General features: G+C 28.8%; 3 protein-coding genes across 12 annotated transcripts in view; 1 reads left to right on the forward strand and 2 right to left on the reverse strand.

The window, feature by feature from the left end:
• Tl (toll like receptor) overlaps positions 1 to 4,815 on the reverse strand; it is a 33,911-nt gene extending 29,096 nt beyond the window's left edge. The window contains exon 1 of the mRNA XM_003704944.3: positions 4,501 to 4,815. The gene's annotated coding sequence lies outside the window, so the exon portion shown is untranslated. The remainder of the gene's footprint in view (positions 1 to 4,500) is intronic.
• The window catches only part of LOC143264784 (uncharacterized), a 29,552-nt gene extending 13,110 nt beyond the window's left edge, over positions 1 to 16,442 (forward strand). The window contains exons 3-4 of the mRNA XM_076533452.1: positions 15,800 to 16,242; positions 16,394 to 16,442. Of these exons, the coding sequence (XP_076389567.1) occupies positions 15,800 to 16,242; positions 16,394 to 16,442 (492 nt within the window). The remainder of the gene's footprint in view (positions 1 to 15,799; positions 16,243 to 16,393) is intronic.
• LOC100877965 (diacylglycerol kinase theta) overlaps positions 13,200 to 23,158 on the reverse strand; it is a 57,110-nt gene continuing 47,151 nt past the window's right edge. For 3 of the 10 annotated variants that reach the window (XM_012289203.2, XM_076533169.1, XM_076533174.1), the window contains one exon: positions 13,200 to 17,542. In XM_012289203.2, coding sequence (XP_012144593.1) covers positions 17,435 to 17,542 — 108 coding nt within the window. In that variant the 3' untranslated portion in view covers positions 13,200 to 17,434. Of the gene's footprint in view, positions 17,543 to 20,734; positions 21,583 to 23,158 lie in introns of those variants that run through there. The other 7 variants (XM_012289202.2, XM_076533168.1, XM_076533172.1 and 4 more) reach the window with 5 other exon arrangements.

The following is a 23,158-nucleotide window of genomic DNA, read 5'->3' on the forward strand; positions in this document are numbered from 1 at the left end:
GATATATTAACAACAATTATAACAATTATGTTGTTATTACATAATGCATTATGTATTAATGTAAATAATATACTGAAAATTAATCAGAAATTCGAGCGATAAGCACAGTAAGTACATTAAGAATGTGACTATATTCAATAATTTAAATAATAAGCACAATACATAAAAAATATAATTGAACTCATTATTATCAATAATCAAGAATTCAAGTGATAAGCATAGTACATTAAGAATATAACTATACTCAATAATTTAAACAATACATCAAAAATAGAAATGAACTCATTATTATCAGATGGAATAGTAATAAAATGAATTTATTTATATACATTACGTTTATAATATGAAACATCGTAACCAATAAAAAATAACTTTGAACAACAATTATTTTATTTCAAACACATTTATTCATAAATTTCTTAATTTTCATATCAAATTAAAATAATTATATGTATAATAAATAAGGATATTGAAACAGTACACGTTAAAAAAGATCATAATGCTTATTTTTAATTATTTCTTTACCATTTTGTATCACATTAAAAATAAAATAAGTGTATGTATTTACATGTACATGTAATTATATAATTTTTTTTTCAAATAGTGCACTACCTAGCATTTTTCACACCATCCTAATTATTAGTAGCCCATATTGTTAATCACAAATACATTTAGCAACTCCTAGACTCAATTTCATGGTAGAATGATATATAAGTAAATGGATATATAAAAATAATGAGAATAATAAATATTTATGATAATTTATTATGAATAATAAATGGGATAATAAATATTTATACATAGAATAAATGTACCTAAGCGTACAATAATCTAATGAAATAAATTACATTATATATTAAATATATACTTCAAATTGTTCCTCAGAAATAATTATTACATTTATTTAATTTCTTTTTCATAATAATTATACATATATGTTTATATATTTTTCTTCGATTATATAAGAATCGAAAGCTATATGTATACTCATTCCCCAAATAAACAAAGATAGTCCCCTTTTATCTTTTCCGACAATTAATGTGTGAACAAAATTTTATCGATTTATTACGTCTGAATTCGATAATCCATTTTTAAGAGACATCTTGAAAATGAATCTATTCCAATATGATTACTAATCTCGCGATTTGAAATACAGATAGTAGACGTTTTATATACAGTGCCAGTGAAATTTTGACTGGCAATGACGCAATTATTTTTAAATGTTTACAGTTAGAGAATCAATAGATTTTTAATTGGAATTAGTGAATTATTATTTTTACATTACACAACTAATACTCACTATAATGCTACACAATAAAGTGTAATTATATTGTGAATGAAATGGAAAGGTATATACATAGTACACTCTTGTTATATTGCTAGGGGCAGAATTGTGGGAAGTTCTTGCAATTGGCAATATAGGAAACGGTCTTTCTATGATATATGCATAGCATTTAGAAGATTGCAAACTCGATTCCGAAATTCCCAAATTTGTACATTCTTTAATTGCTAAATCTGTATGTTCATAAATTTTGTTATTTTTATATTTACAATTTTTTAATTTGTATATTCTTAATCTAAATTTTCTAATTTGTACCTTTTTAATTTTTTGAATTTGTATATTAAAAAATTTTTTAATTTGTATACTGCTAACATTTTAATTTGTACATTCCTAGTTTCTTTAATTTGTACCTTTCTAAATTTAACAATTTGTGCTATTGAAAATGACTAACAATAAGTTCAAAAAAGGGAAAATTTACAAATCTTTTAAATTGAAAGTATACAAATTTTTGTAATGTGAAAGGTTATAAATTTTGGTAATATGAAAGTTTTTAAATCTTATAATTTAATTTTGAAAATTTATAAGTTTTGTAATTTGAAAATGTGTAAGTTTTATAATTTAAAAGTTTGTAAATTTTATAACTTAAAAATTTGTAAATCTTGTAACTAAAACATTGGTAAGTTTTGTAATTTGAAATTTTGCATGTTTTAATTACTCTGAAAGTTTGTAAATTTTATAATTTGAAAATCTGTAAATTTTATTATTTAAAAGTCTGTAAATTTTGTAATCCAAATATTTGCAATTCTGTATTTTGAAAGTTTGCTAACTTCAAAACTTCCAGTTCACAGATTTTAAATTTGAAAATCACAGAACTTCTACATTTCAGAATGCGTGTTTCTAAAAATATGTGAATTTGATAAAACAAAATATACATATAAATTAATATACTTTGCATAAACACGTTACAACTAAATCTTGTTAATGTATTCCTGCATCATACTGCAGTAAGCGCAAGGTTTTTATTGATCCCTTATTTCGCTCTTTTGTCGTACATGTTGAAGAAGTATTAAACGATCTACGTTTATATGATACTGTTACTCCATTTAAGTCCTATAGCAAAGTTTCACCGTTAAAACCTTAGATAAACTGTATATATGGTAGAAGACAATATGTATTCTGATAAATGGGTAAATCCCGCATATTGAACATCTCAATTAGATAAATAATGCTTCGTAAAGAATTTAAACACGAGTACTCGCTTTTAACAAACTGTACGAACGAAAATATAAAAAGAACATGCGTGTTGAATGTTGGCAAAGATTATTCAGTATCGTTGGAATAGTTTATTTTGGAATAGCCAGAATTGTTTACTACTAAATACACTATACATTATATAAGTTGTGATATATATATATTGTGTACATAATATTCTTATTAATATTAATTTATCATATTCTATATATAATATAATATGTAATAAAAAAAATAGAATAATAATAACATTTATATGTTATATACATAGCATATATCATACTACTATAGTAATATATATTATAATTGTACAATATACTATACGATATATACTATGTATATAATATATAAATATTATTATATTAATATTAAATAAATATGTAACACAGTATATATAATGTTCATATAAAATCTACCTACAAACTGCAAATATATTATTAACACTAATATTGAAATTCATCAAATTAATAAAACATTTTATACATCACATCCCATGTGATATCTCAAACACTGAACAACAGGAAAACGTGAATTAAACTTACAATTGTATTACATCTGCCTTTTTTGCTGATATATTGCAAAGGTAATTAAAACTTCCATTTAGAAATGAAGTTCGTTGGAAAAGAAATACATAGTTGATAAGTTCGCGTTAAAAAATCATCGCGCTAGAGGAAAAATAACGAATAATACATTTCAATTTCGCTTAACGCGGAAACATTGCATTTAGATGGAAAACAAATAAAAATATGGTTGCAACTCATCTAAAAAATAATTGGTACAATATCGAATTATATTACTGCAATTTTGTTACATATGCACTTTGATATATTGCATAATTGTTGGATTATATATTAATATTAAACGCTAACATAAAATGATATATAATATTATTATAATAACTAGCATAACAATTTAATATACCGAATAATATAAATTATTTAATACCATAAATAGTTTAATAAAATAAATTGAACAAAATAACATATATTGGAAAAATTAATTTAAAGCAATTATAAACTATTTACTCAATCCTTTTATTTTATTTTCAGTCCTCAAACAATTCAACAATTATAAATAAATTTCTCCTAATTGATGTTGAAAGAAATAAATAATATTTGCATACTGAATAACTCAATTATCATAACAATATAATTTAATGTAATATATATATATATATATATATATATATATATATTTTATTACAAACATATACTATAAAACATGTTTCACTAAAAACAAATACCACTTATATTGCAATTATTATATTGTGACGACATACATTATATAAAAACAATAATGTATTATCAAATCGCAAATATCTTATTCAATTCATAGTTCCGACGGAAAAAAACGTTTTCGCAACCATAGGTTATACGGAACTTCCGCAAATCTTCGTTTATCATGCGTTAAGAAAAAACTATCTCGAAAAACACGTGACTAAACTAATCGAATCTTAAATTAGAGTCGTTACTTCATCGATCGTTAAATACCAAGAAATTTGCACGAATTTCAATCGATAAATCGATGAGAAAAACTGGTAGACGCTAGCTATTCCCACAAGCATTATAAGCAAAAAGGTTAACCGTTTCCAGGAAGACACATCAGAGGAAACATAAACTCCTACAAAACGGCATTTGCAAAGATAAAAAAAGTTGTTTCGTACAAGATAATGTAATCTCGAAAGTACTGCAATGTTACGGACCAAACTGTATTTATTTTGATAACAAATTTGTCTCTTTCCCAGTAATTACGTCTACAGTAATAATAGATTTTTACAAATAATTAGACGCATTCTCTTACAAACTATATGGTCAATTATTTGTATGCCCACTGATTCTACGGTCAGCATAAACAATCGATGAACTGACTCACCTGACAATCGATACACGGTGATCGATATTTACATCGTAATAATTATTAAATACATGTCAAGGAAACAATAGTTTCCTTTTATAGATTAAACTTACCAGATTTAGCGTAGTTGATTAGCACTAGTCGTGATCATTCGTTGTCCGTTGTTTGTTTTTGTTCTTTCCACATCGAGCAATATTCGTTTAATCGGATGAACACACTGTTCACAATGTCACAAATATGTTCTGTCCGTCACGCGAATCGTTCGATCGTGAAACACAACACTTCAGATCAACATAAAAGGAATTTTAAACGCAACAAGTCCAATTAAAATTCATCAACGAACTTCCCACCCACAATGTTCGACGCGAACTGACGTGAGCTTATGATTCCCGATTCTCCGCGCGCTCTCGTTCGGTTTTGCTCGGTCGAACTCGGAATGGCGGAATTGGTCATGTGATCACCGAATAGACCGAGTAGTGGGGATTAGAAGATGCGCGATTGTTGTTCTGCGCATGTCTGACGCAGGGGAAGGCCTTTGGGACATTACGCGCTAAATCAATTTTTTTTTTCATTTTTTGTGGATATCCGGAATTTTAATCAAAACGAAATATTATGTAGTATGAATTTAATTTACTTTACATATGATAAAAGAAATGCAGGAGTTTGAATCATCATTTTATGCGTTTTGAAATTGTTTAAAGATACAAACATTTGAATTTTGTGATTTCTTTGCATACTATCATAAAACTAAAATGTGCATTTGGGAACATCCTGTTTTTCCCTAGGGAAATTGATGACGTTGGGGAAGAGATTCTTCCAGTCAGAGGAGTATCTGGGAAAATTTTATTAAATATCTTATCATTAACACATGACTATGATTCAGAGATGTAATATAAACGATGTAGTTTGTACTGTCTGCTGATTTTTTGAAGTACATAATATTATCACTTTTATTCTTAAATATTTATTAAGATGATTTTGATATATACTATCATACATTTAAATATTTATTCCGAAATTTATTTGTCGTCTTGACTAATATCCTTATATTTTAATTTAAGAGGATTGCATTTTTTAAATAAATTTTTATTCTGTTGAAAAATACTGTTAATTCAGTATTGCGAATGATGAAAAAATTCTTATTGTGTAAATTGAAAGTAACATTTTTACAAATCTTAATGTATACAGTTCTTAGAAAATAACTGTAATAAAAAATTAAGTCTTGTATTGATGGTATAATGTATGACATGATGTATGTATGATAATTTAAGCTTCTTATTTCACATAAAATATGAAGTGTAATCCTGTGTAATATGAAGTTTAGAAAAAAGTTCATGACATGAAGGAAAGGATAATCGATCTGACGTGAAATGGCGCCTTCATAAATTTTAGGCAGTAATTTTGAATTTATCAGTATGATTAAGAAGAAATAATCTTGTTAATCTGTCTGTTATAATAGTTTCATGTTATTAAGCTCTGTTATCGATTCAGTTATTAATAAATACTTCGCCGATCATAAAGTGAACGATATGAATGCTTATACTGGTACTACTAAAGTAATTTTTTGTTTATCATAGTATGAAAATTGTATTCTTATTGAAAGTAAACGTCACTACAGAAAATTAATGTTTTAATTATTTTATATAAATTATTAAACTGCTTTAATTGTGTCTTGATGTTATACATTTTTATATTTATTATTTATTTAATTATAATAATTTGTAATACTTCAAGTATTTGCACAAAAATAGTATGACATAAAATTATGTTTACTTTAAATACATCATTAATAAAAAAATATAAAATAAAAAAACGAGAATGATATTCTAAATGATCTCTATCAATGATAAACATTATCATTTCCTAGTGATAAGAAGAGACTATTTTATTCTAGTGAATAATTTCTAATTTAATAAAGCCTTCAAAAGATGTCAAGTTTCTGAAATCTTAAAATCATTTAAGCTTCTATGATTAAGAATTATATTCTTCACATTTTTTAATGATATCAACACGTGCTGAGTATTTTAGTTTTCTATACAGTGCAAGTGTACTGAATATATTTACTCTATGTACAGAACATATTTATTCAAATATCATTTATTAAGAAAAAATGAATAAAGTACGAAATTTTATGTGATTTTAAAAACTAGAAGTCATAAAGATTAGTTGCTTTAACTATAATTACAAAATTATACACGCAATTTAATAAAAAAAATACTTTTAAGTTCCCAATTAAGTAATCAAGCAAGATATATCAATTATTAAACATTGAAATTAAGGTGATCCTAATTTGTTATTTTTTAATAACGCAATGTCGGTTTCAAACGAAATTTGCTTGTAACGTTTTTATATCGCAGTACGCGTTAGGCGTGAGGTCATAAATTCCGAATCATATCAAATACGTACTTAATTTGTTATTTATACGTCTCAGGTTTCACCGAGTAATCATCGAAAACTTATGAGACATTGTGAAATGTGGAAAGTTTGACAGATACACATAAAAATGCGGAATAACCGGCATAATATGCAAATCACAGAAATTCGATACTACCAAGAAATTTCGTACCAGGAATTTACTTTTAATAGTATGTTTTCATTGCTTAGATGTTTACATCATAAATGTTTACATCATATTTATAAACAGCAAGTACTAGTAAATAATATAACGAATTTAAAAACTGTAGCGAAAGAAACAAAGTGACAAGCTATGTGAACCTTTTAGAAATTAAACCTTTCTATAATAACATTCGAAAGTGTCTTGTATTCTATGCAACCAGAAGTATGCATATGGTTGTACGATGTATAAATACATGTAAGGGGACATTTTGAAGAGGCACTGCAGCCAGAACCTTTCCAGACAACTTAACTCCTGGTATCTGTTCCCTAAATGTTTATCGAGATAAGTTATATCAACTTTCGCTTCTTAAGAGGAAATCCTTGAAAGTTATTACGGTAGCTGAGTTCTTTTTTCTAGGATGTTTTTTTTACTATGATTATGTAATTATTAAAATGTTGATGGTAATGTCAAGCATTTTGAGTGACACGCAACGGTGTACCTGAATTAGACAACCATTTTGTGAAGCACGCTTTTACTCCAACAGCAAATCGTTAAAGTACTTGGAGATATTTGTAGCAAAGCTATTACATATTCTTAGAATAATCAGTTAAGATTATTAAAAATAAAATTAGTTAGAATGTTTTACATATTTATTATTAAATAAAGTATTCTAAAGTATTATTTGCTACTTATTATTAAATGAAGTATTATTAAGTATTATGTTTCCTACTTATTATTAAACGAAGTATTATTAAGTATTATTTGCTACTTATTATTAAACAAAGTATCATATTTAGTATTAATATTAAATAATTATATGTATAACATATTGACAAATATATTTATTACGTATTATATTATCAAGCGCGTAAATATTATTAAATTATTCTACTGTTTACTAAATACTTGAGTAGTCATCATACTTATCCCCCGACGTTGCGTATATCAAGCGCAATTCATGTAACGGACGAGAGACTTACGAGTGATAAAGATAAATACGAAGATGGTACGATATTAATCTTAACTGTGCGTAGAAAATTAATGAAAGATTGGACAGAATATTGCATCAGAATACTTGTACTAATATATCTGTATTTTTATTATGTATAGAACTTTGATGTATAATATAAGGGTTCATACAATTTTCCAATGTTTTCGACTTTTCGACTTTTTTGCCAAACGTCAACTAGCTGTTGAACAGTGTCATTACAACAGTTTTACATTGTAATTGTAGTTCATGTGTATATCAGTAACATATGATTTACAAAATAATTTGTAAAATTCATCACAGATATAAAATAAAATTCTTCACTTTATAATCGATACTTTTTAATTTTTATTCTGATTCCTGTATTCTACATAGACCATTTAATGATCAATTTTTGCACAATTTGCCTTATGCATAGAGTAATGATTATTCGCACATCTTGTCTTAAATAAATTCACGACATTCCAGGAAAATCTTTCTCTTTTCTTTCTCGATACATAACAAGAGGTTTCTTTGGTAGTACCCAGATGTGCAGGGTCATTTCTGTTCTTGAAAAGTTCTGGTCGCCACATGGCCTAACTAAAATAATATACTTACTTCCGTACCGTTAGGTTTTTTCCAGGGTCCCTCTTTACCGTGAAAAGCACACTCCATTTAGGATGTCGTGACCCTTGAAAAATCTTGTAAGATGATTTCAGAAGGGTAAGCAGATGTGTAGTTCGGTGCTGTATTACTATTTCCGTTTCCTGTTCTTTCAGTATTGCTACTGCCACGTGCCACACTTCAATAATAGTATAAACGCTTTTTTATGTATGGGTGAAAGAAATGACTATTTTCCATATTAATTCGTGGTTAGTGTGTACATGAAATTTCATTGAACCAATTTTATATTCGTTTTTAATTAGCTGAAAAGGTGTTATGGTATGAATTAATCGCTTTGTGCAAAATTGATTTCAAGATTTTTAACTGCAACTTCTGTTACGTTCATGTAGTTATAAATATAAATTAATATTTCATTTGAAATAATTATATATTATAATCATTGTTATGTTTGACCACTGTTTACGACAATGTTTATGATCACTGTTATGTGGTCATTGAAAATAATAATTTTTATATAATTTTGTAATATGAAAATAAAATGCTCAAAATGCATATTGTTTATAGCAATTTATATTGTAAATTCAAATAAAAATTTATATTGCATTTTTATACAATTTTTCATTATAATTTTAACATTTAAAATTTTGTTACTGATAATTAGTTATTTAAATAATCATAAAGCTTAATACTTAAATATTTAATTGTTGTGGCAGTACATTAAAGTCTGCTTCTTCAATTATTAAATAATTTTATAATAAGTAGACTGGTAAGTAAAAATAAGATTTTAGGAAAGAGTGTTTTTCTCACTTATATCTTCATTATACCAAGGTTACCGCATAGTAAATACTATAATAACCAGTGAGCGTATAATATATGTAAGAATTCTCTTTCGGAAGTCATTAATGTGGTAGCTGAGGTTCGAACAATCATTGTTTTGTACGATTTGTACCAAGAACTTACCTTTACCTCTGGAATTCCCAAAGCCCCATTGAATTTGTCTTACACCTAATTACTGTCCATATATGTATCTGGGAAACCAATGGTACTTTTTCCTTGAGAGTGTTATTAACCCTCAGGTATCGTAATTAACCCCCTTAATATGGAAATACACATGTACATCAATTTGGAAACACCCAGCTGTAATAAATTACATTTTTGATGGACATTGACCATGACAGAATATTTCAGCATATTCAATCTTATGTAATCATATGTCTGTTTAAATAAAAATAACATTTAATAGACCACAACTTTGTGTCAAGCACTAAATGTAATGACACATCTTTTCGCAAAAAAATATTTAATAGTATGAAAGTCAAAACTCTAAATAAAATTACTCTACATCTATTTGTGTAAACATAATATTTAATAGTTGAGAATGATTGTTATTTAATAATACGTGAACAATTAATAATACCTTAACAAAAGTATATAAAATATGTATTTAATTGAATATTAATGTAAAAAGTTTAAGTACAATATATGATTCTTATTTTTCTTTTTTTAGAACTTTAAAGATGTATATGAACAAATATAATAAAATATAAGAAAAATAATTTTAAGTATCAGGATGCTCTTAATGTTCAAGGTTAGTAATAATAATGCTGTTGATAAAAATTGTCTGATATATGAAAGTAGGTGGAGCAGAGATTACGTGATGCAAATTGAATTTATGTATAGCATGTAATATATTATATATTAATTGTTCTAAAAAAAATGTTGACATTCTATAAATACAAGATAATTACCAAATTACTAATTTATTTTAATTTCTGTTTTAAACAAATTATCTTTGTTTATTGCAAAATATAAAAATATTATGTAAATTTCATGAATGATAAAAGATGCGATATCCCATAAGAAATAATTTAAAATTGTTCAGTAATTTGCAATAAAATTGCAAGAATTATTTTATTTAATAAATACGACAAATATAGCGATCTTTTTTAAAATGTAGTCAGTGTTATCTTGAAAACTGATAAAAAATTTTACAAATCCTTCCAGATGACTTCTATTGCCCAATGTTACAATGGTATAGATAAAATTATTATTGAAGTCTCAGATCTGTTAAACTTTTATCCTGCTAATTCTTTAATAATACTTAGTTAGTAAGATACAAATTTAAAATTTAATCTAGGTTATCAACGTAAAATGTTTACGTTGTATACAAAAGTTGTATACAATTATTACAGATATCGTAAAACAACTGGCTTGTATTCTTAATGTTTTAGTGAAAAAATCTACGTTATATCTAATGAAAAAGTTCAATTAATTTATTTATTAATCTTATATCTCAAATAACCGTTTAAAATCACATTGTAATATCGAAAACTAGGATTTAATATTATTTATATTATGAAATTTAAATGTGTTTATGTTCGTTAAAACATTATTAATTACCTACTGTTTAAGGGTAGCAATTGTCTCTGTTTAATTTTATTAAAAAAAATCAACGAAGAATTAATCTATATTATATCTTTCCTTCATTTTAGTATCTTTGTTTTAATAATTATCATATTCACTGTTATTTCTTATTGTTTTATCGTTAATACATTCAATTCTAGTGTTCCCGCTAGAGCTTCCGGTGGAGAACACGAGTCGAAATATCAGCTTCGATAATTTCTACGATCAAAAGATACAGATTTATCAAAACAGACGTATTAAATTAAAATTATCACATTATCTTACAAACTTAGCGCAAGACAAATTAAACGATAATCCAAACTTGACCACCAGCAAATCTAACCTAAAATTATCTCAACGCTTATCTAAACTCTATCAATACAACTCGCCGTTATAATTTTCATTCTGGGTAGAAGTTATAGCGTATTCCATTTGCAAATTGAGAAGACATGACAACATAATCCTTCTAATTTGTACAAAATATGGAAGATCAGAAAGCCCTAAACGTAAGTGCCCCATTTGCCTGGCGATAACACTGGAGGCGCTCTAATTACCACTTTATTCGTAACTATTGACACCATAATGATTTAATGGCAAACTTTTGAAGGTCTTTAAAAGCTATTAATGCACTCTCTAATGTAGTCGATAACGATAGTTATTTTGTCGTTACGTACTGTTACGAATGTTCTAAAGGCTTTATGGTTCCTAGAAATCCTTGATCTGATAAGAAATAGTTATTTCTGACAACGGTATTAACATAATAGTTAAGATACAGTTATTCATACGTAATAATACTTTCTTTTATAAATATTTGAAAAAAATTATTTCTGTATTTTTTTAAATGTTGATATATAAAAATTTTAGAGAAAAGGTGTTGATTACGAAGTTTGATGATGTTGATCGAAAGTCTGATTATTAATAAAAGTTTGCTATATCATAGAAATTTAATTACTTCTGATCTCTAGGTATGGAATAGAAGATATCACCTATACTTGAATATCACATGATGGGGATTATCGGAAGCTTAGAAAAGTTAATCATTCATAACTTACAATTCACCTTCATAAAATTGAATATCCAAAATAGATAATAATAAGGTATATTCAGTATTATACTTTAAACACTCAATAAGTGCCATAACAAATTTGTCTTTAGGATAAAATTAAAACTGAGCAGTAAATTTTCTTGTAACAATTTATGATTATTCGTGAATTAAAAATTCATTTCTCTAAATAGTTTATAGAATCAAATCTTCATATCTGAGTATTTCAAATTGAAACTTTCAAATACTTTTCCAACATGAAATATTCAACACGTCATTTTAAAATGCAGTATTTAAATATTGTATAAAAAAGTGTTACATACGTACTTGATTATCTTTCATGCCTTTGTTCAAAATTATTATATCCTTTTAATTTTTACTTTTGAGTAGAGATATAGGGTTGTAAAGATCTATGAGTGTAGGAATATAAGGATATAGGCATGTAGAAATCTAACAAGGAGTATGATATTGATTTTCTGGATATAGGAATTTAGGAATATATGAAGATCTGACGATACTCTGACTTAATTCTTAGATACAGGGATTTGGGGATATAAGGATTGGGGTATAGGGTCTTGGGGATATAGAGACCATATGTAGGAATCTGGGGATATAGAGATTTAGGGATATAGGGATCCGGGTAAATATGGATTCGGGGATATAGAGACTATATGTAGGAATCTGCGGATATAGGGATTTAGGGATGTAGGGATCGGGGTATAGGGACTTGGGGTTATAGAAATATGTATGGATTTGGGGATATAGAAATTTAGGAATATAGGAATCGGGATATAGGAACTTGGAGATATCAAAATCATATGTAGGGATCTGAAGATATACGGTTTGAGGGTACAGGGTTTGACGTTATAAGATTTGAGGATGTAGAAGTTTAGGGACGTAGAGATTTAGGGACATAGAGATTTGAGTATATAGAAATATAGCAATATCGTGATTTGAAAGTATAAGAATTTAGGGTTATAGAAATCTACTAGTAGAGACATCTGAAAACACTGATGTAAAACATTGGAATTTGGAAACATAAAAACATAAGAATATAGAAATCAAAAATACAAATATTTAGACATCTAGAAATGAAATCTACATGTCTCCCTTTCATGGTAAAGAAATTTATACTCCCTATAAGTTAATACTCCATCCAATTTAAGGAGTAGGAATATAAACTACTGGAATAGGATTTAAAATATTAAAAGTCCACAGATAATGTGTACATTAATTTATGTAATATTCCACTCTTTCCGTAATACACGCCAAGACATGATTGAAACAAAAACCTCGCCCTTCGCGGATACAATAACGTTTGTTGCGCACGTCGAAACTATCCACAATTAGGGTGAAACGTAAAACTCGCATGATTCGGCAACAATTCGTTCGCATGACGTTGTACCACTGTACGCGTGATACATCGATATTAATTAACAACGAATTTGTTCTTCGCACAGTACATCGTTCTACAGTACGAAAACAAAACGTATAGCGAAGGAAAATCATCCCTAAAACGTGTCACATCCGATCCCGTACGATTTTTACGATACTCTATCATTCTGATCGACAGAAAATAATACGGAACCGCGTTCGCAGGAAGTCTATCTACGAATACAATATAAATTAGGAGAAGGTGTTCGCCGAGTTCGCTGATAACGATAAATTAATTGCATCCATTTTTATCCGTGGTCCTACAGGGTGTTCCACAAAATGTGGTTGCGTGACTTTGTTTTACGATAAATGAACATGAAACAATGAAGCAAGTACAGGTTACATCATTTTTACGTAATTCGCATAATTTTGCTTTTGTGTTATTAGGTAATTACTTATTGTAAATTTAAATAACCGGTAATGCTAACAAGTTTTAGCATTAATTAAATTATAATTGGTAATTGTATTGACACTGTCGATATCGATTAATTTTGTTACGATCAGTTTAGTTAAAATTTTAGTAATACATTGATCTTTATTTAAGACTGTTAGATTTAAAGTAGCTCACGTAAAATCGAGTTTCTAACAATTTTGCATTTCAGCGATTACTTTCTAACGATCAACTGTTATAACTGATTTTCATTAACCCTTTCGTGCACAGTTCAAGACTACGAGAAGATAATTCACTATCTTCGTATGAGCACTTGATAATTTATTAAGTTACATGCAAACAAGGAAACTCGAATAGCTATCTGTCAGATAAGAGAATGTTTCAAATGTTTGCGACACGTTAGTTTGTTTTAAGAAAAGCGGTTAAGCTTCGGTATATTATCAATTAAGCCGATAATTAAGGAAATAGTCTCTTATAAAGCAATAAAAATTGAACAAATAAATTTATATTACACGCAATAACAAGTCGCAAATTGCAGGTACTAAGTGATATTTAAAAGTTTCTATCTGAACAGTATAAAATAAGAGATCAATAATAATATAATAATAATACTTAGTTATAATAATATAACTTATAATATAATATAACTTCATTAAGCTATAAAAGTTATATACGTCAATGTATTTATTTATCTCCGTTATTTTTAATTCAGAGATTTTCCAATTTTTCCAATTGAATTTAGAATGTTTTTCATTGTTTTTCACGTCCGTTATTTGTCTCTAAAACAATGTCCACATATTATGAAACATTCTGTAGCGTCGAGAGGACAGCGAACGATATTATTCTTTGTACTCTCGATTGCACGATCATTCATAGCGTGCTTCTCAACAACAGCGAAAACGCTAAGATAATTTTACTAAAACGTCAAAAAACGAACTCGCGATTTCAATCTGCCGCCGATGCGACGTCCACGCTCTAAAACCGGATGTCGAGCACGAACGACTGAGCCCATGCAGCACCATTGGCAGGTTGTGACCTTCTTCAAGAAGAGAGACCATCAATCATCCGGAAATGGCGGTCTCCCGGTTCGGAAATTTCCCCCGATCTCGTTATCAGAGAATTCTTAAGGGATAAATCTACCAAATATCTAAAAGAGGATGCAGGGGTAGCGTGTATCTACAAGCGTTTCAGTTGCAAAGCAAACGTAAAGACTTCGCGCGCAAATGTTACTTCCTCTTGGAACACGCTTCCGTGTTAGTTCGCGCGCGAAAAGCATGATCACGGTCGTATAGACGGATCTACAAACTACTATGTTGGGGATGAACCCTTAATACGGCCAATTACGCTTGCAAAATCTACCACGAAGCGGGGACACTACGATCGCTTTGGTTCAGAATAATACATATCTACGTTGTTGGCTTGGCAAAACGATAGCAGCGCCATGGTCAGTGGAAGATTCATGAAACTTTTATGCTTCGTCAGTGACTACAAATTCTATAGTCTCTGACGGACTACATATTAGTCTCTGATGGACTACATATTGTAGTCTTTGATAGACTGTATGTTAATTCTTGACAGACCACATAGTGTCTGATAGACTACATATTATAGTCTTCGCTAGACTACATATCGTAGTCTTTGATAAATATATTATAGTCTTGGTTAGACTACATATTGTAGTCCTTGTTAGACCAGATTTTAGTCTAACAGTAGCTTTGTTAAGGGATCCCCAAGTAGGTAGTTTATAAATCTATATATATGGCCGTGGGCATGATCGATCGAAACGCAACGCGACACGTTTTCTCATGATCAAATTCGTGTTTCTTCAGTCAAAAAGACCATCTTTTTTCCCTCAATGTCCGGCATGTAACGAAACCAGCAGCTGGTTGCCTTCTCTGTTGCCTCGAATAAATCGATTCTCTTCCGTGTGTGTACGTGTGTAGATCTGTGTGTGTAATGTATTCTGTGTGTTTGGTTTACGCCTACATTTACAGTATTATGTACAACTGTTTGGCACCGAAATTGTCTCTACATCGAACGATGCCAACGAAGGGTCCAATATGAACACGATCCACGACGTTTCACCGCCGACGTCTGTTTATTTCTCGTTCTGTTTGTTTCCTGAAGATCGAACGTCCTCCTCTCTTTTTCTCTTTCCTCCGATAACCGCGGGTTACGTCTTTTCGTCGCCAAACGAGAAGACTGGTCACCAGGTGTCCAAACAGCGTGAAAGTGTTAGCACGTTAGAAGTTCCTTTGGCATTGTTTAGAAATGTACAGGCGTCCATCTTGCTCTCGACCACGTTCCAGTGGAATGTGTTGTCAACTGTTCTGTTGGCTTCGGCGAAATATGAAGAGGTTCGCCAGAGCCGCGTTGGAGAACGTTGCCAAGTCGTTTTGCGACTTTGTTCCTTCGTTCGTGGCGGTGGTTCATCCAGGTTTCGAGACGAGCTGACAAATCGCGTTACGTTTTACTCGTCCTCCTCTTCTCTTTTTTTTTGGTTTTTATTTCTTCTAGTTCGTTTAGTTTCTCGTATCCTATGAAATGACTGACTGCCACTGGTATTTGTTTTCTCTTATAAATTCCAGACTGCCCAGCAGTCAGACGCACAACAGTTATCACAACTTAAGACCGTAATACTAATACATTACTCTTTTTTTGTTTGTTTGTAAATATATTAATATTTAATCATAAATATTTTATGTATATATATATTTATATATACATATATATTAATTAACAACTGATCTTTATGTACTCGATAGTTCGTGATTACGGGGATTCGTATCATGATATTTACCAGTGAATTAGTACAATACCGATACGAAAGGGTCATGTACAATTACGGTTCACCATCGTCGCTTGTCCGGGACTAAATAATGAACTATACCAACGTAAACGCGTAGGTATGGCTGTCAAGCGAATAAACTGGGAGAAATTTCATTCAATACTGCTTTCCTTGGTAAAACGTTATCTCACGGTTCATTAACTTATCGTATAGTCTTTCTCTCATACTCTCTTTCATCTCTTTCGCATACACACACACACACACGCACACAAACGTACACACACGCATACACTCGTTCGCGCGCTCTCTTTTTGTCATCTCCTTTCTTTTTCTCTTTTTACTAAAAAAATATCGATCGAAGCTACGTACAATGCTATATAATGATCATTAACATTTAAAAATGAGATCTAGTTCTCCTAGCAACTCGGAAGGGGACAGTAAAGATTAATTGAGTTCATAATGAAGTGTCCGTAGACTAGCGTCTCTTTTCATCTTCTTAATCTTCTTTCTCCCTTCTGGTTCTCTTCTTCTCATCGTCCGGGTTTTCTTTTGTTGTCGCGGGGGTGTCTTTATCCTGGCTTTCCTGGAGGACCTCCCTTGCGTATTTCGTGTGATCAGACGGGTGTATGGTTATTTGTAGTGTATCATTTTCATTATATTTCTTGTTGTGCTTTAAGTTTATATGTTCGTACAGAGTGTGACCGCGGTCAGACAGACAAATTTCGAGGCCGATTTCGTTTGTTGCGTGTTGTGCTAAATGTATCGCTTTTCGCGTGCAATAACGCGGTATTCGTGACGTGACATCCTCGTTCCGCTTGCACGGGGAACAATTTTCGGTCACTCAGAAGACTTCAGGTTCCGGGTAATTTGAGGGCACGGTCTGAAGTGCCAGCCGCATGCTGGTGTTACGCCGTTTCATTTTACCCTTGGTCTTCTTCAGCATCGTGGCCTAGGAAGGGACAGGATCACAGGGGGCGCACAAAGGAGCAATTCAGAGAAAATTGTCAATGCCAGCGAGACCGTGACGAAAAGAAAAAGAATAACGGAAATAAATGAACGACGAATCTCGAGCTCGTTAACAGCCAGAACACTCAGAGACCAACAGAGAGGAGGATGCTCGTGGAACGAATAGATAAGTGAAACGAAGAATCAATTAACGCTCAAAGGACCTCGATCAAATGTTCTCGTTCGATCGGAAATGTACATTTAGGTTTAGTGCATGCAGTATGCAACTGCACGTAATATGGAACATTGTAAGATCTTGTTAAATAAAGAACTCTAATCGGTAGCTGTATATGGAATTGGAATTTTGGGACTCTGGGAGTTTAGGACTAGGGGAAGTATCTTTGGGATTGTGGGATTTTGGGATAGTAGAATTTTAAATCTTTAGAATTATGTATAAGAGCATCGGGATATGTGAAATGGTCTTAGGACTTTGGGATTTTAAAACGAGGGAATATTTGATTTTTGGGACTATAGGATTTTAGGGAATTGGAGATTTGAGACTTTGGAGGTGGGAGTTTAAGATATTAGAGTATTTAATTTTTAGGACTATAGGATTTTGGGGAATTGGAGATTTGACACTTTGGAGTTTTAGAGCTTTGGGATTTTAGGATGTTGGAATATTTGATCATTGCGACTATGGGATTTAGGAACGTTGGAGATTCAAGACTTTAGAAGGATGGAACCTTGAAATTTTCGAAATTAAAATATTTAATTTGTGAAACTATTTTACATCAGATTTTTAGAACTGAAATTTTGAATTTTAAAACTTTAAAACTTTGAGACCTGTAATTTCAAAATTGTAAGAGTTGAGATTTTTAAATTCTGGGGATGCGTTACATTTAACCCCTATTCAAGAAGAAAGCAGAGACAAAATTCTTCTAACATAAACTAAAAATCGCATATAAATTATCAAAAATTATTGAACTTTAATGTCAATAATAATGCAGAATTTTGCAGTGAAAGTTATAAAAGTAATAAGATTTATATTCTACTACTATAGAATAGTAATTTTAATAACAATATAATAGTAATTACTATTATAATTCCTAAAGTTCTTAATAATGATTATTATTATAATAGCTATAATAGTTATCATTAACATTCTAATATTTATTATTAATTACTATCATCATATTAGTTATTATTATTACTTTTATTACTATTTTCTATTACAATAATGAAAAGTACGTTGAATTTAATCGTTGTTTTTATTGTGTTCTATTAAAGACAAAGAGAAATAAAAATAAATTTAAAAACATGACAAGTAGTTGTTTATATGTTACCCTTCACTTAAATATTTATTTTTTAATAAAAGAAATAGTGTTTTTTAAGTTTCTTTATAAATTCTCCAGATGTTTCATATTAAGTACCATTTTGTCTACCATAATTTTAATAGTACTCAACTTTCATATATTTACCAATTTACATATAAACGCCTATTAATTTTTTCAAGTATTGATGTTTCACTCAAAAAAATAATTTCTTTACTTTTCATAAATTTTTAAGCGTTCCATATTACCTGCAGTTACCTTAGTACTTTCCACATATATTGCATTTATGTTTGTTTTAATGCTCTTTTGAAAATAACTTTAACACTTTAAGGACCGAAAACACAAATTTTTATTTTTGTAAAACATTTCGAGTTTTTTATAATTCATATTAATTTTTAAATGAATCAAGATTTAGAAAGTGTTTGAAAATTTTTTAATTAATTGTAAAACTTATGTTTCAGTGTAATTTTGATTATTTAAGAAGGAATATGTTTTGCAAATTTTGTAAAAAAAATTACTGTAAGTAATGATTGCTTGTAATAAATAATGATTGATATATTTACAATAATAAAAACTTTCTCAAGGGTCCTTTAAGGGTTAATTGCACGAAGTACAAGCTGAAAAGTATTATTCGAGAAAATATGCAATAATAATAAAATCATTTCTAGTGTTGTGAAAAGGTACAGGTTTCAGTACAAAAAGTTACTAATTCATTTAATATCGCAAAAACAATTTAATTTTTATCAAACTCAATATCTCAACCCTTCAAAATAACAATTTCGATCAATCACTAAAATAAGAACGAATTTTCCAGCAACTCGAACATTGTAAAATTAGTATAAATATTTTCTATTCAAAAAGATAAATAAATTCTAAAACCATTCTTTTTAAATCTCTTGCTGCATAACATCATATATATTTAACAAGATATTTCAAAGAACGAAACAATCAATTTCTCATTTAAAATTTTTATCTCTTTGTATAAAACAGAAATAGAATTTTCATTAACAATGATTGAATATTCATTCATAAACATGTGTTTATTCTTCAACAGTTAAAGCACGATTTAATCTTTCAATAATCGTAATAACATGATTGTCATTGCGTATTGTACATCACTTGACAAAATATATGAATAAACTTTTGATAAACCTTCAATTTTTCACAACACTGCGTTACGACAAGCTTGATTTGCGTTGAGCATTAAGGTGTGAAGATTATTGATAAGTTCTTGGATAAGTTTCAATCATTTCAAATTATTAATTATAGTTTAATGATTCAAAACTATTTATCATTCATTATTAGTAACCATATTTTTATAATTTATATAATTCGAAACTGTTATTCATCTTTTAACAATTAAAAATTTTTATTAATATTTCAATATTTTCAAATTATTAATCATATTTCAGTAATTCAAAATCATTGATTTTAATCATTCAAAACTATTAATTAAATATTAATCATTCGAAATTGCTAATCAAATTTTAATTATCACAAACTATTACTCATATTTCAAATTCAATTATTGTAGTTAAACGAAAACAAATATTTTATTATAGTCATCGCACTTTTAAAAAATAGTCAAATTTTATAAGACAGTATAGGATTTTTTTGATTAACAACAGAGAATAATTAATTAAAGGAATATTTAGTTTTAAAATATCAAAAATTAAAGATCTCTTAATTTATAGCTTTCCAAATTTCCAAATTTAAACATTTGTAAGTTTTATAACCTGAAATACTGAACATTTGAAATATTTGACAATTCGAAAATTTGAAAATTCGTCAATTTCCAAATTTGAGAAATTTCTGAATTTCTAATTTTGTTGATTTGTAAGTCTGAACATTTTCTAATTTTTATGCACAAAAGTTTGATTTATAAATTTATTTAATTTACTAGTTAATTAACTTGAATGATTTATATCGAATTTAGTAAGTCCTTAACTTGAATGATTTATAAATTTATCGAATTTAATAATTAACTAACTTCAATGATTTATAAATTTATAAATCTTAGTTTAAACTTAAATTCGAATTTGGAAATTGCATTTCTAAAATTGGAAGATATCCAAATTTCCGAATTGGAAAACCTAAAAATCCAAAAAGCATACTCTTAAATTCGAAATCGTTAAAGTCCAATTTTTTATGTTAGAATAAGTAAACATCTTTCATTGACATACTCCTCAAAAAGCCTATTATGCCATAAAAAAATATAATCGAAATAAAAAATTGAATTTTAAGAAATTTGAGTATGATAAGAAAAAATATTGAAATAAAAATAATTTCTTACAAAACTGTTCAAGAACTTATTAATTATCTTTGTACATCGACAGCGTTGGCACACAGGGCATGCGGCGGAACATCGATAGTGAGCTCTCACTACACAGGAAGTTACACGCAAGTGTTTTGTCTGTGCGTGGTGTGTGTATGTATAGATGTAAGTATAATCTGTATAAATTTTCTTTGTAACATGGCCACACCGAAACTCCCCTATATCGCTGCACATTATTGCACAATCGGGGGAAGTCTGGGTGAAGCTATTCGGGTTGAAAGTTCGTTTCGTGGAATTTAACCGATCGATCTAGCCGCAAACTGCATTTTAGGCTTTGTTGGTACTCTCGTCTGTGCTCTTGCACCCCTCCCCATTAGCGGGTGGGATCGACGGTTCGGTATTCCGACGCTTGATCTTATTTTTCTTCAACATGGTAGCCTGGAGCGAACAAAGGAACAAGGAAAGATTAGTAGAGTGCGATTAGGGGAGGAATGCATGCTCTGCCGGACACCAGCAGTTGGGTCACGCTCTTTATAGTGATTGCTACAGCATTATAATTAGTATGTTCTAGCGGCTAATGCGTGCGGATCTTCCTGCAGGATATTCAACGTGCGACAAGTATTTAGATCGTTCCATTAATTCCCTTTGAAACGTCGCAGAATGAGCGAACTCCTCTTTAATCCTTCGATTACCAAGGAAATACAACTCTGGATGAACTGTCGATAAATTCGTTCGTCTCGATACTCTCCTGTTCTTAGAAATTAATGTAACACTGATTTATTTTAATATTGACTGGTTGAGTCAAAATGACTTATTTACAATTTTTTTAAAATTTGGTACACAATTTGGTTCGGTACACACAAGATATTAGATTTGAAAATAGTGTTTGAAATTGAAAATAATATTTTCAGAAATTGAATATCCTGAGCTATATTGAGTTGCCTGAGTTTTTATAATAATAAGAAAGACCGTATAATAATTTTAAATAACACTTCAAATGTATCAAATTGACTTTGAAGTTTGTTGTCTTTTCAATGATTTCCTTTTAAAACCATTTTTTTACCATTTCATAGCATGAATTTATAATCATCCCATTTCATAAATTTTTCTGTTATATTTATATTCATAAATTCCTTTTATAAATTGACTAAAATAAATTTTACAATTAAAGTAAAATTGAAAAGCGTGTTAAATATGTACACAGCAAATATTTTTAATAATACCAAATAAAGATATATTCGACTAATTTAACTGATTAAAATAAAATAGTTATAAAAATACTCATTAGGTTGTCATGCAATACAATTTATTTTATCATTAATTGTATAGACTAATTTTTAAATTAAAAATGAAATTAAGGAGAGTATCGAAGACATCAATAATCTTTTAATAACTTTTTAACTATTTGCAGTACGATCGGTTGAAAGTAACAATTGACAGAATAATGAATAAATTATATTTAAAAAATTATTTACACTTCAAGAAATCAGGAATAAGATTCTTTCTGTCGTTTATATTAATTAGAAAAGTTTTCCTGAAATTGAAATTAACAGCCCTTTTACAAAATTTTGCAATTCCAATAATCTTAACAATATTGTTAAGATTAAATTTTAACAATATTTCGAAAGAAATATTATTTCTTTTGGCATATTTAGCGACAGTATTAATCTATTTTCTCTTATTTTATACAGTTTTATGAAATTACATACTTTTGTTATATTTAAAAGGTTGAAATACTTGGTATTATTTATGTAAAAACGACTAATTATTAGCATATAAAAATTAATTTCTAAAGACTACTAAAGTCAAAATAATATGCTGACCAAACTACAATCTGCAAACAAATTGTTGTCTGTATCTAAAAGGTAATCAGAAGAATTTACAATAAACAATTTAAAACAGTTTACAATTTACGGTAAACTTCATAGAACATATCAAATTTATTTTTTAATTAAAACGAATGACTCGATTAATTAGCACTCTTTTAAAGAAATAATAGTAGCAATTAAAATTC

This window comes from Megachile rotundata, chromosome 7, assembly GCF_050947335.1.
Source record: "Megachile rotundata isolate GNS110a chromosome 7, iyMegRotu1, whole genome shotgun sequence".
Taxonomy (NCBI): Eukaryota; Metazoa; Arthropoda; class Insecta; order Hymenoptera; family Megachilidae; genus Megachile; species Megachile rotundata.